A 15,148-nucleotide genomic window follows, 5' to 3' on the forward strand; every position below is an offset into this window, starting at 1 on the left:
CATTGAGAAGTGTTAAATTATTATAGCATGTGAGTAGAATCAGTGAAAAGCCCAGGTATTCACACTTCTGTCCTCTCTGAAAATATTGTTTCTCTAAAATAAAAAAGATTGTGATTGCCCATCCCTGGAAATGTTCAAGGCCAGGTTGGAAGGGCTTGGGACACCCTGGGATATTGGAAGGTGTCCCTGCCCATGGCAGGGGGTGGCACTCGATGAGCTTTGAAGTCCCTTCCAACCTAAATCAGTCCATGAAAAAAAAACCCAAACAAAAAAACCACCCAACACTGGAGCCTCAAGATCGCCATCACAAAGGACAATTTATCATTTATGATTATGACTTGCCTTTAAGAAGGCAAGAATTAAATCCAACTCCATTTCTACATGCAGGGCCCCAAAAAAATTAAATTGTACAGCAAACTTCATGAATGGAGGTGGGTTTGTCCTTTCTGTGACCCTCTCTCTCCTGAGAGGGGGAAGCAAGACAAATGCTGACAATAATCTGGACAAAAGTGACACTGTGTCACAATAAACATGCTCTTCCCTTTGCTCTGCTGCTGTCTTGAGTTGAACAATAAATAAAAATACATTGAAGAATTCATGACCCATAGCAAGACTAAGAGTTCAAAGGAATCACCGTGACAGCAGGTAGCAGCAGGTTTACCCAGATTAAAATTCCATGTCAGGTCAACCAGAAATAAACACTTCCCCAAGAGATCCAGAGACTTGCCAGGAGGCCAGATGAACCCCAGGAACAGGGTGACCAGCTGGGTGCAAAAGCATCAGCAAAAAGAGTCTTGATTACTTCAGGAAAAAATAAAATCAGCAGAAAAAACACCCCTAAAACATATTCTGTATATTTATTTTTTGAGTGACAAAATGTATTATCCCAGATAAACACTGCAGGAGTCTGTCAAAGGAGGGAAGCATTGTTCATTACCCTTTTCTCCCACTCATTGTTCAGGCAATCATTGCTCTGCTCACACATCTTCCTCAGCTCTGCAATCTGCTGCTCTTTGGCTTCTCTCACGACTTGGGACTCACGAACAAGGGTCTGAACTGTTAAAAATGGGGAAAAAATTAAACAACCATTCAAGAAATTTGGGATTTTTCAGTGTTGGCAGTAGATACAACCAGTTTATGTCAGTTTTCCAACTGGTTTTTAGCTATTAAATACTTAAAGGATGTGCTGCTTTAAGCTGTAGCACTTAAATTCTGTGTCATTACAAGGTGTTCTCTCTTTTCTACTTTGTTTACAGAATATTTCAGAGAGAGTTTTCCTTCCTGAAGGAGTAATTATACATCAGCAAAACTCTGCATAACCTCAAGAAAATAGTTATTTTAACCTGATTTTATGAGCATCTTAAAGAGAAAAGGTCCTTGTGAAGGTTGCATGCCCAAGATATACATGAAAATGAAATTACCTAACTTGAATTGCAAGTTATGGCATCACCATTAGTGGGAAAAGCAGGTCCATATTCACAGTTCCACTTTGTTTTGAGGATTTTCATTAGCTGGAACATTGTGGGCAACTCCAATTCAATCTGTTCCAGCCAAGAGCAACCACCGGCCCACAGAGAGAAGCCCCTGATCCCTTGCTGGACAAATTAACTTTCCCAAAGAGCAGGAAACAAAACACATGGAACACTCTTCCTTTTTGTCCATAGATTACCAAACTCCTGTATTATTTTCCAGTGTGGTTTAGTCCATAGTGAAAATGGACTCAAAGGAATTCTGAAAGAAACTAACACTGAAAACTGCTGACAAGCCACTCTGAGAGTGAATTTTGTACTCGTGACACGCTCAAGAATATTAATGTTTGAAATCTCCTGCCGCAATAGTCTTAAAAATAACCCGCTGTGGTTTGATTAAAATGTACTGAATGTATAAAAAAAATGAACTTTGAGCCAGAGATTCCAAAAAAAATGGAAAGAAGTGGCCAAAATATTTCAGTGGCATCAAAGAAACTTTTTTTGGTGACGCTCATAAAACCTGCGTTCAGTGTAATAGATCACAGGCTCTTGGAACACTTGAGTTGGAACAGCAGAGACAACTGGACAAGAATCTCAGAATCCAAAGGAAAAAAATAAATCAAGAGCTACAAATGATGAAGAAAGGGATGTCTGCAGAACGAACACGCAAGCCCACAGCCACAAGAGAATGTAGCACAATACCACCACACAGAAGACAACCATGAGGATAAAAATCACCTTTTTTCTCCAGCTTTCTTATCATATCCTCAGACTCTTTTTGTTTCTTTAGGTAGTTGGACTTCAGCACATCTATTTCATCATTCTTTCTATCCAAAATCTGCAGAGAAAACTCAGAATATTTTAATGTAAGTCCAAAACATTCCAAACTACAACCAGCGCATAAGATACCTGGTCTGCAAGAAGTCCTCAAGTCATGCAGGATTAAGTGATTGAACCTAAATCATTTTTCCAGCTGCAATTGCCAAGCCATAAACAAAGAACTGGTTTAGACAAATGTAGGAAAAAGCAGATTAAAAAAGGAGTTTCATGTTTTAAGGTGAGTTTTTTTGGTTTTCCTTTAAACCTGGGCAAACCCAGTGCTGCTTTTGTTGAGTTTGGAAGTTTCATGCTGCTAGTGCTGCAAATAGAAAAGACTTCCATACTTATGTTGCCTAATAATATTTTAAAGCATCTAAAATTCTCTTTAGATTCAAGAAATATTTAAATAAGTTGGTGAAGTTCATTACAGTCTTTTGTGCTTCACCAATTGAAATTCCTCACATGGATCCTAAGGAACAATGGACTGGAACAGAGCAAGTATAGGAGGGTAACTACACCCACATTTCTGTACAGGCTGAGTTTGGAAATAAAAAAGCTTGAATATTTGCACACTTTGAGATAGTATTTTAATTTAAACTTTGTGTTTAAGATAAAGATTAAAGTCACAGAAATTTTATAACAGTGCCCCAAATCTCTTATCAAACAGAAGCTTTCATCTTAAAACAATATTACTCCATCTGCAATAAACGTTTTGTGTCTTTAAAGATTAATACGACACTATTTAACCTTTTCTAAAATATCCAACGTTATTAAACGACTTCAAAAGACAGAATTCTAACATCAATTAGGAAGGGATGACAACTCAAGGGATGAGAAAGCATTTAAACTATTTCTTCTTCTCACAAAGCTGTTTCCTTTAGACTCCCAGCTTTGCTCACTCCTTCTGCTCCAAGGCCTTGAGAACAGATGAGCCAAATATGCACCTGACCAAATATTAACATCCTCTCAGGAGGCTTTGATGTGTCACAGAGTTGTGTCAACCAACTTCCTCCAAGGCTGTGACTCAGTTTTAGGAAACAAAGCAGAGGCACCGAGCGATGCCGAGCTTAGAGCAGGATCAGGATTGGGATCAGAGCCCTGCCAGGGGCACCTGGCATCTCCCAGGACTTCACCCCACCCCTAAAACGTGGGATTGAAGGTCACAGCATGCTCTGAGTGGGTGTGATCCTCCCACGAGGGGCGTGGTGTGACACAGTAAAGACAAACCCGGAGCGCTGGCGCCGTGTCAGCGCTGCGAGAATTCAGCGCGCAAACTTTAAAATGCAGTAACGTAAATCAAGGGGTGATTGGTGACCTGCCGCTGCCCCAGTTCAGCAAAATCCTGTCCAAAACAGAGACAGGACAGCAAGCACTGCTGCTGGGTGAGCCTGAATACATGTGATATATCCCTGGGTTTTCCTACTGTTATATTTTGCATTTTGTCCATGAAAAATTAATTTTGTTCACATTTTTCTCCAACACAAATGTTTTCTCTCTAACAGAAAAATCACGAATTTATGATTTCCCACAGAAGTTGTTATGCTCGTAAAATAGGTTGTCTTGTTCTAACAAACAAATTGCCTTGTATTTTCATCTCCTTTCTGCAAGTGCTTTCCCCTTCCTAAGTACAATATTCTGCATTCCTCTCAGTTTATGCCAACTGTTACCTACAATTTGACTTCAACTGAACATTAATTGCAATTGTGAAGGAGCTAAACAACTGATAAATATTTATGATAATCATAGTCTCTATTATTGTTTAATACACTGCTTTTGGAAAAAAGTACAAACACTTCCTACCTTTTGAACATCAGCATCGTGCTTCTGTTGTAATTTCAGTTTTTCTTCATGAAATTTACCTTCTGCTATTTTCATTTTCATTTCCAGCTTTGAAAGCAAAACAGAATAGATACATGATTTAAATAAAGAATAAATTACACCAATGACCTTTTCACAACTTTTTAATAATTCATTTATGTCTTTCAGAAGGCAATGGGAAGTCACCAACAAAGAAATCTTATGAAAAAAAATCTATACTCAGTTTCTCAATATTCTCATATTTATTTGATACAATTGTTACTAAAGATGTCATCCTACAACATTTCTTCAGAAAAATGGATCTGTAGGATGTTTTAGTTGGCAACAAGCACAACTGCTACTGCCCAGAACAAGTTATCATCCTTAATTTAAATAAACACTTAGGAATAAAACTTTAATATTTCTGTTAATATACCAAGTTTGGTAAACTCATTTTCATTTCTTCAGGCAGGTGTTACATTTACACAAAGAATGTCCTTTAGCCCAGATGCACATTTATTTTTGTTTGTTTTCTATTATTCACGGAGTTCACATTATAAACACATTTCCTTTCAAAGGTGACTTATGATGGGATTAAGGATTGGATCACTGAAATACATTTCCTGTTCTGCCTGTGTTTGTTCAAAGCTGTACTTGAACCCCTCCAATACAAAAATACACTGCCAATTCTTACTCAGAGTCTAAGTTTCCATCTTTCAAGTATTTTTGAATCTCTTGCATGTTAAAGGCGCTCTTCAGGACAGCTATGAGAGGAATTTCAATCTCTCAGGCTTTTCTAGAAACCAAAAGTGACACCTTGAGTTCAGACTCAGGCTGTTCCACTCCTACATTTATTAACAGTCACTGTTCAGAAAGCCAAGTGGACTTGAAAGTTTTTCCAGAAGACAAATTCTGGTCCCCCTCACGTTAGAAAGGGAACATCAAATGCCCTCCAGGAGATTACTCCAAGTGGTCTTTGGCCAACAGAAAACTTTGTGTTTGACTTTTGGGTGTTCTGAAAGGTGCTGAAGTCCCCCCACCTTGACACTGCGCTCCCATCACCATCCAGCCACTTCCAGCTCTCACATTTTTATTTAGCTCAACTCAGAACATGACTGACTTGTAATATCCCAGCTCACAAACTCCACAGGAATTAACAGCATTATTCATTCTGCCTTTATTTTCCATGCCCTTGACTAATCAAAAGTTGCCACCCAAGCATGAGTCTTTATCTCACACAGACCAACACTGAACACAGCACAAATTATTCATTTTTTGTATGACTCATTTGTCTTACAGGTTTGTTGGGACTTGAAAACATCACAAGGTTATCATGAATTGAAAACGTGAGCTAAAAAAACCCAACTCAACTCAAAAACCCTCTGCAGGAAACACAGAAGGCTCCCCAAGAAGAGAAAAAGGAAGAGAAGAAAATTGTTTAATTTTCTGAACTCACCAACTGATGAGTTGTATCCAACAACCCCTTATTACACCACAGATAAAGAAATCCACCTCCCAACTGTTTGCACACAGACTTATGCAAATTAATGGAGGAGGAAAAAAAAAATTAGGTTGACAATTAACCCAAAGAAAATAAATCATATTCCCAGCTGTCAGCCAACACTTTCATCTTCCCAAAATAAGCATTATGATAAAAGTGTGTCTTCTAACCATGAAATCTACACATATGTATATATGAAAAGAAATATATGCATATATCACTGCAACAAAGTGACATTACAGAAGAAAATCTTAGTACCAGGTGATGAATAAGTGTTGATTTAATAAAAAGAGCACAGTAATCCACTTCCAGACAGACAGCTTGTGAACATGCCATAAATAAATATGAAGGTCTCATAACAACACAAATACCAGAAACTAAATATGAAAGAGACTCCAATCTACTTGAATTACATTAAAAGCTTATGAATGACTGAGGTACAGCTACTGCTCTCACACAGCTACTAAATCCACCCAAATTACATTTAAAACTCATTAATAACACCAGAATGTCTTGGCTATGGAGATGAATCCTTGGTGGTTTTATCAGCCAAGAGCTGGTCTAGGTTTTATTATTCTGTACACTGAAATAATACGAAAAATAAATCAAAATTGAGAATTTCACTCAGATTAAAGATGGACATACATATTTTCAAGTGCTCCTGATTGTTCTCAGCCACAGGATGACACAGAACTCCCTGTACTTGAAGCTGGTTCCCACTTCTCATTAATCCTCCCCCTAGCACCACCCTCACACTTGCACCAGTTCCCATCAATTTTAGCTCATTAATTCATTACACCCCTTCCACCAGAACAACCATCTCTTAAAATGTCACAGTTCTGGGACTGCTTTCCAAAGAGGAGAGCTAATTGCAACCAAACAACTGGAAAAATGTGTCCAAGATACAGAAATCAGCCCTTAACGAATGCAACCACTGCAATAACACAAGTAAGTTGCTTTTCCTCTGAATATTAGAAATAAAATAATAAAAAAATAGGTGAAAAATCACAAAGTCAAACTCCTCATCAGGTGAGGGCTAAACTGGAGTCACCTTGAAAAGTACTCAAGCTCCTCAACTTGCATAACCTTAATGAAGTTTCAGCACCACAGGCACTTTTCTGCTCCATGTGCTTCATCCAAAACTTTCCTTATTTTTGGGAATCATTGCTTTGCTCACACATCTTCAGCTCCACAGTCTGAGATAAAATTCTCTAATTTTATCTCTACATATAAAGATATGTGAGAAGTCCCATATTAAAGTGTCTGAAATTCAGCAGTTGATGTGCACATGAAGTTCTCAGCTAGTGTTAAGAGAAAAGCTGTGTTTGTACTGACTAACTGGTAAAAAAAAAAATTAAAACTCTCCAACAGCATTTAAATTTTGTAATGGTCCATAGTTCCAACCCCACGTGTATCTTCATCACAACTTCTGGAAGCGTTAATTTGAGCATTTGATGTAAAAACAGTGATATATTGGTTTAAAAATCCAACACTCAATTTCTTGAGCGGAAAACTGCTGGAGAAGCCAGAAAACATGAGGACAACACCACAGTGTCCTATAGCAAAGCCTGGCTTCATTTCCAAATCTGCTTTTTGACCCACCCTTTCTCTGAGGCAGACTCCCAGTCTCAGTGCATACGTCGATAAAAATTGAGTCATGTAAACACGTTTTGTGCAGTGATCTCATGAAGGCTGGGGTGGAAGCAAAAGGGCTCAGCTCTCCCCAGCTGGGAGTGAAATGCCTCCTCTTCCATTTGAAAGCTGAAGCACATCATTAAATACTAATTTCAGTCAAGGAATATCTTTCAAATTAAAGCCACACCAAACTGAGGTGGAGCCTGTCCGCAGATCCCAAATGTCAAATCTCAGCTTGTCCTAATTTCCTGTGGAACAGCTCTAGGTAACTGCATGTGCTGCTCTTCCACGCACTTCAGCTTGGCTTTATCTATTAAACACGTATTAAGAAACAAAATAACCTACAGCAGCACCAAAGAACTTCACAAGTTTTGGAGGAATCAGACAAAACCAACTTTTCTAAGTCGTTCACTTTGTTAAACGCAATTTACGGCGCTCGTGCTCGTTGGTTTTAATATCTTTTATCACCAGTTAGGAGGCAGCAGAGAATATGAAATTTATGGCATGTTACCATTCAGACAAGGACAAAAAAAAGTGTAGATATTTAGCTATAGTTGGGAAGTTTGCAACTATGTATGAAATGCAGCCATTGCTGTTGGCTGAACACCATTCCTTTGGATTTCTGTCATTGTTTATCCTCCTCACAAAGAGAATGAGGCAATTAAACCCTAAGGCCATGTAAACAATACTGATGTCAAACATCTGTGCTGTCCCTGTTATTTAAAGCCATGAAGGGTGGTAGCAACAGAGCTGCTTTTATGTGCCTAGTCACACTTTCTTCCTCATTTAAAACAACAAAACACCACCAAAACCAGCAAATAGTTACCTGAAAATGGGGTTTTGGGATTTCACTGTCCTGATCTCACGGCACAGCTCAGGTGTTAGGAACATTTAATAACTGTCAGGCTTGAACTGACACAATCTCATCTGTCATAAATCTCCAGGGGATGGGGGAAAAGCGATCTCTCCTTTTTTCATGACAGAGGACAAACATTTATCTTGTTCCCATTTACAGAAATTTGTCGAAATATTGAAATACCTGATTTAAAAGCAAATCAATGAGTGGGCTAACAATATGAATCACTGAACTGCTGCCCACTTGTCTCCATTCCAGGGCTCACCCTCAGGCCAGCGGGACATCTCAGAGCTTTAACATCCATCAGATTGGGGGTTTTGGCTATTTGACAAAACAGAACTTGTTGCTTGCCAGGTTTTTTTTTTTTTTTTCCAAGCCTATGAATAAATGGGGGAGGGAGGGAGGAAGCGAGGAAGGGGGAGAAGGATGTAAACAATAAATGAGAACTTCAAAGTAAGAACTAACAATGCAGAACAATGACTTGTATATCTTACAGTACACGACAAAAGTTATTTGTCTTGGTGTTCTGCAGCTGCTAAAAGGAATCAGTGCACAGCACACAAAGCTTTGATATTTCCACAGAAGAAAAAGGTTTCTTCAAAAATATCAACAAACAAGTCAAACTTTCTACCAAATTGTGCTTACTCAATATTCTCATGCGGGGTTAAAATAATAAATATTGATAATTTATACAGTGTTTTAAACCATACAGGAAGGCCAAGACAGAAGAGACTGGACTTGCAAAACAGTCAAGATTTATTATAAATACACACTGACTTCAGACTAAGGTAATTTGGAACAGTGTATTTCACTTGATCATTAGCAAACTGTCTGATCTCATTGTGTCGTTTCTGTATCACACTGTACCCTCAAAAATTTTTAAGATTAGGTATATTAATACTTTCCACATTTTACAAAAAAGACTCAGAGTATTTAAAAGAAAATCACTGGTGTGAAAAACAGGAAAAAAATTATATTTCATAACAATGTATTTGAAGGGAAGTTTCAATAGTAAACATTAATCATATTGGAACTAATCTTCCATTTTTAAATAGAATAGCTGAAAACTCTGCATTCAGTTTACAAGATGTGAAAAAAATACTGTTCACTTCCCATTTCAGAAAATAAACAAACTTATAGCTACATTTTGAAACAATACATCATTAACCACTCCAGTTACAGCATTGAATATCATCAATGTTTTTGTCCAATGCAATGACTGAGGTGAAATAAATGTCTTGGAAAGTCTCTGCTGCAAAGAGCTCAGGAAACCAGAGATGGACTGAAATAAAAACAGCATTAAACAAGTGGAACAGCCAGAAATTAGAATGTAAAAGGCCCTTTATAAACATGGCATTTTGCCCAGATTCAAAGGTCCCTCCACAAAAGTCCATGTTTATGATCTGGACTGCATTATTTGACCTAACAAACATTTGTAATTCCCACCACATATCCACTCTTCTTTGTATCTTTACTCTTCAAAAACAATACAATTGCTATTTCCAGTTGCAATATTTTTACATATTACTCTTTAATAGGAAACTAGATATTCACTTAATTAAAAAATTAATATGACATTGCCCCATTCTTATAGCTACTAAAATTTAAGGTTTTGTGCTAAATCAAATGTTACCAGCTTCCCCCATCAAGGAAAATCTGACTTTTGAAATGACACTGAAATTAATAAACACTTGCTTGATACAGAGAAATAATTGAATGGCCAATTGTTCTTATTCATATGTAAATGTCATTAGGCTCTTTCAAGAGAGAACAATGTATTTTTCATGGAATTCCATGCTGGGGGTGGTGGGAAGAAGAAGAGAGAAGGAGAAATGCACCCAGCTCTGTATCCCAACAACTGTAATAAGTGGAAATGGTATTTGTGCTCTCAAGGATGTTTTCTCTGGCCAATGAACATAACATGGATATTAGCACTACAACATATCCTGTTATTTAACAGCTTTATTTGCAGGGTCCCACTTCCACATGGAACAAATGTCTGCCACCAGTGGGAGACACTGACATCAGCAAGGACCAAAAACAGTTCAGTATATGTTTAGGAATTAAGACGACAGTTCAGTATATATTTGGAAATTAAGACAGCTCAGCCACAGCAGTATAAAATGCAATTTTATAAAAGGCAGCACAAAAATGCAAGAAGCTGTATCTTCAGTTGCCAGCAGTGAGATCTGAACCCAGCTGAATCTGTGAGCATGCAGAAATCACAGAGGTTTCAGAGGGATTTAGGGAAATATGAATATAATGAAAGGCAGCACATGAGAATTTCATGGAATTCTGCACAGGGCTCAGCCCAGTGAGCGAGTCTGAATACAGAGTCACCAACACTGACTACTTCTCCTCAGTGTTATTCCTCTCTTTTTTATGCTGCATTTTAGCAGCTACTGAACTTTTTATACTCATTTCAAGATCTCCTAAAGCAGTCACCAAACTGTACTCCCACCTTCTTTTCACCAGTAGAAATAACAGTGCACAGCACCTACTTTTTCTAATCAATGTCTTTTCTCCATCAAAAATCAGAATCTATACATAAAAGAAAAGAAATCAAACTTTCTTCCTTTTTTTTTTTAAAGACAGACACACTTTGAGGCAGAGATTAATCATGCAGCAAAAGATTAATTCCCAGCTGCTTGGCAACCATCTGGACATTCTACTGGTTAAAACACTAGTTTGAATTGCTAACCTACCCCTTTGATCTTTCTCAATGTCTCCAGCCCATATGTGCAATAATTAAAGACATAGTTCACAAACTATTGCAAAAAAAAAATAAATAAATAACTGTACATGTACATCTAGATCTCCACAAGCAGCCTGACTGGTATCAGGAATTATAAATCAGCAGCCAGTTTATGAAAACATGCCTCATCTTGACATCCACTGTGTGTCTCACACCAGTCTAGCAATAAAATAAGGTTTGGGGTTTATTACATTACATTCTGAAGAGTTATCAAAGCAAGGCAGGATGTGACTTCCTCACCAGGAACGCAACGGACAACTTGCACATGTTTTTGGGAGCAGGACATTAATCAGGCAGGAATTATGTTAGCAGTAGTCAGGATTGCTGTGATTTTAAATAAGAACGAGCAGATTCCTGCTCAGGACAATTGCTCAGTGGTGAGAATCACTTTACAACTGGATTCTCCAGATAAATCACACCCTGCATTCAAAGCAGACACAGGGGTTGCGGAGAAAAGGAGAAAATTCAAATGAACCAGAAAATAGTTGCTGTCACTGCCTGGAATATTTTCAAGGAGAAATAAAACAGTGTTCTCAGAAGCAAGTTGTCACAAGAAAAAAAAGTTACAGAAAAGTGAAAATCACAATGAAAGGCATAATTATGTCATATCTGCCTTTTCTTGCCCCCTCATAGGGTCACACTTGTGTGAACAGTAAGGAACACACGTTCTTACATCTTCACGACAATTAAAAACCAGAATTAAAAACCTTAACAATCTTTACCCTTGGAAATCAGCATGACATTTGCCAGCAGGAGTATGGCTTGGGCAGTCCCCAGTGAACAGGATGACAAAAGAAGGGGAACAGCAAAGGAAGAGAACAGGAAGAACAGAGGGATAAAAAGAAAAAAAAATTCCAACACACGAAGCTCCAGTTATTGTAAGACTCAGTTTTTGGGCCCACTCAACTGCTTTCAGAAAGTTCATCAAAACCTCTCTCCTCCTGTTATTAAAAAGCACAAACAGCCCCAGCACATCTAAGGAGGTTCCTTGAGCTGCATCCAGCTCTCCTGATTCCATTCACAGATGTTTCTATATCCACCCACCAAGATTTAAACTCTAGAGACACACACAGACATGAGCACACACTTTTAATTCAATATATGACACAAAAGAACAGTACTGATATATTTTTTTTACCATCCTCGGAAAATATGAACAAAAATATTTCTTTTTAATGAGGAAAAAATATAAAATCCATGATGTAGCTAAAGACACAATAATGTTAATTTTACAGTGGTTTAATTACAAGAGTTCTTTTTTAGGATACTGTCTCCATATTGGGTTCATTTATTGCTCGTATTTGGCATGAATTTCATGTATTTAAATACTTCACTATGGAACAGGACAATTAAAAGGAAGAAGTCAAACCCAGCAGGACAATGCCCACTGATCACCATCTCCTAATTGCAGGGACTCTTATCTTCAAATGCTCTTTCCCTTCTCTTTTCCATGCTAACACCAGCCAGTGTTATTCACTCTCCCTCCCGAGTTTTACAACTTTCTTTCCTCCCTGCATTCCTTTCCCTACATTCTCTGTATGGTCCCTCTTGGGGGAAATCCATATCACAGCCCTCGTGCAATTTGCTCTGTTTCAAGTTATAATCTCCTGCCAGATAAGTGAGAAGCACAGTAAATCTGCTGCTTTCAACACCTTCAATCCAGAGCCCTTTTAGCCAGACCACGATTTAACTGTATCAGCACTGCAGATTTTATCTCCATGTAAATATAGCACTAGATCCCAACACTTCTGCTGCAGTAAAACCATATAAATGGCTTGATGATCTTTATAAACAAAATTTGTGTCACGCAGTAAAAGGGAGTGCTCATTCCCAAAATAAAAGGAGAAAAACAGAAATAAAGATTACAAAGATGAAGGTCCTAAACAGCTTTTTAAAAAGGCTGCATCCTCAAGATAAGACTTCTTGAATCATAAACCCATAAAACACTCTTAGTTTTTCATCTTACTTCTGGTCCTTGATCCATGAAGATGCATTTTCAGGGAAAAAAAAAACAAACTTCTTTTTCCTATTCTCTATGTTCTCTGTTGTCTTACAGCACCTATCTCATCTCTCCTTTTCCTCATTGCCCACATGACAAAATGATGGAAGCTGTCCCACAGGTGTTATCCTGAAAACCCAGCCACTGCCTTCCCCACAATTCCAAACATCCAATGCATCCTTGAAGATGCATTTTCAGGGAAAAAAAAAAACCCCAAACCTCTTTTTTTCCCATTCTCTATGTTCTCTGTTATCTTACAGCACCTATCCCATGTGACAAACTGGGATTTTCTCCTGCAAACCCAGCCACTGCCTTCCCCACAAAAATCCTGCCCCCAGCTGCACGATCATTTCATCTGGGCTGCTTTAGTTCACAAGAGGCTGGAAAAGTGGCTCCAGTGTCCAAAATCTTTATCACTGCATTCCCAAAAATCAAAACAGAGGAGTGACAGGACTGATAAAGTCAACAAAAACATTGGAAACACTCAATGTTCTCAGTTAACCCAGACAGACGAAGCTTCACAATTTATTGCATAAAGCACTGAGCTTGCCAGTTTGCCTGAAAAATAAATAAAGAGCTGGTATACAACTCAGTACAAATCTATTCCAGGTATAACCTTCAACTGAAAAGTGAAAATTATTTCCAATATGCCTCTGATTTGTTTAGACTTCCTTTGTTGAGATAAGATAAATAAATATCTTTGCTTACAAAATAATGAAACAAAAGGAAATTGAGAAAAAATGCTAAGAATAAATACGACTGACAAAACGAAAAATTAAGAAAGAGAACTTCTTTAAAGAAACACCAGAATGTCTCAAAGTGATAGATCAGATAAACTAGCTGTTTGAGAAAGGTTAAAAGAAATCAGTTTATTAACATAGCTGATTTTATTTTCTCATTCCAGAAGAATTCCAAACCTGTATCTTAGCAATGGCACTGAGTCTGTTTTTCTGAAAAAATCACAAATCAGCCTTTTCCTTTCCCCCTCCCCTGCCCCGTGGAGCTCTGGGTGACACAGGATGGCCAGAGGTGAAGTTCAAAGGGACATTTTCCCTTTCTATCAAGACAGGCCAACCACCCCATCTGTCGTGCTTTGCTGTCCTGCTGAACAGGGATTTATTCCTGTTGGGTTGCATCTCCCTTGCTTAAACCCACAATTTTTCAGTAATGACCATTTCCCAAATGTTTTAATCCAGGTCAGAAGAGTTTGGGGAAGAGCTGACTAAAAGCCGCTGCCCGATGACATCGGCGTTCTCGCAGGGCTGTGATGTGGTTATCACTGCTCATGGCCATGTGTTCAGCATTACAGACTCTAAACAGGTGCAGGAATGCTTTATGAACAAAGGTCTAAAGGTTAAAAGCAAAAAACCCCACAGTTATCCTATTTTATGTTCTCCCCTTGTACTACAAAGGGGTTGGGAACAGTTAATGGTTCCCCCGGACCCCTTTGTACAGCACCATTTCTCTGTTAATACATTCACATTCTATAAATGAAAAGGACTTTATTCCTAATTGAGCTTCACAAACAAAATAAGATGAAAACACATTTAAGTTTTCTCGTTAATAGTACACACATGGTGATTGTGAAACACTGTCTGTAACCTTTCCAGTTCAAACCAGCCCACAGTCGAGCACCATTAGCAAAAAGTCCTGGATTTTTTACTGTGTGGCTTAGAGGATTTTTCCACTGAACTAGCAAAGTATTAACTGGGTATTTTATGTAGCTCCTTGGCATGGATTCCTGTTTATTTAATTTGAAAATATTGTTTAAATGACAACACTGTGCTTTCAATTTATTTATTTCTTGGGCTATTTTTACATCTTATGAAACCTTGCCTCATCCCAAGGCACTGGTGGTTTGAACATTGTCAATCCAGAAGAACAGTCAACAGCAGAGCAGAGAAAGTGAAAGGCACATGGATTGTGCAGCTGCTTGTTTGAGCACTGAGTGAAGCAGCCAGGTAGCACGAGAAAACATTTCATACACATCCTTTTATTAACAACTGAAGCATCTGCCAACCAATTTTAGCCTCCGCTGTACCTCTGCTAAAGATGTTTTCTGAATCGTCATGGAAGTAACTTTAGGACAGTTCCAATCCATGTTTCCTTACAAGACACCAAGGAAATGAAAGAATGTTTTCCTGCTTTGCCGATGATGCCCTTTCCTCCCAACTCAGATATATTTGGGGTACTTTGTGTGTTTAGGTCCTTCTGGATAGTAAGGAACTATGTACATTGTCTCAATTTTCCAAAAGCATATGGCTGAAATCAGAAATTTTGAAGACAAACAGAGCAGAGTGCTGGATTTGGTTATTTA

The 15,148-nt window shown here is 38.2% G+C and overlaps 1 protein-coding gene across 1 annotated transcript in view; it reads right to left on the minus strand.

The window, feature by feature from the left end:
- CEP112 (centrosomal protein 112) overlaps positions 1 to 15,148 on the minus strand; it is a 165,830-nt gene that overhangs the window by 130,102 nt on the left and 20,580 nt on the right. The window contains exons 9-11 of the mRNA XM_059485706.1: positions 4,089 to 4,175; positions 2,208 to 2,307; positions 938 to 1,056 (exon numbers count right to left, since the gene is read on the minus strand). Of these exons, the coding sequence (XP_059341689.1) occupies positions 938 to 1,056; positions 2,208 to 2,307; positions 4,089 to 4,175 (306 nt within the window). The remainder of the gene's footprint in view (positions 1 to 937; positions 1,057 to 2,207; positions 2,308 to 4,088; positions 4,176 to 15,148) is intronic.

Source organism: Ammospiza nelsoni, chromosome 19 (assembly GCF_027579445.1).
Source record: "Ammospiza nelsoni isolate bAmmNel1 chromosome 19, bAmmNel1.pri, whole genome shotgun sequence".
Taxonomy (NCBI): domain Eukaryota; kingdom Metazoa; phylum Chordata; class Aves; order Passeriformes; family Passerellidae; genus Ammospiza; species Ammospiza nelsoni.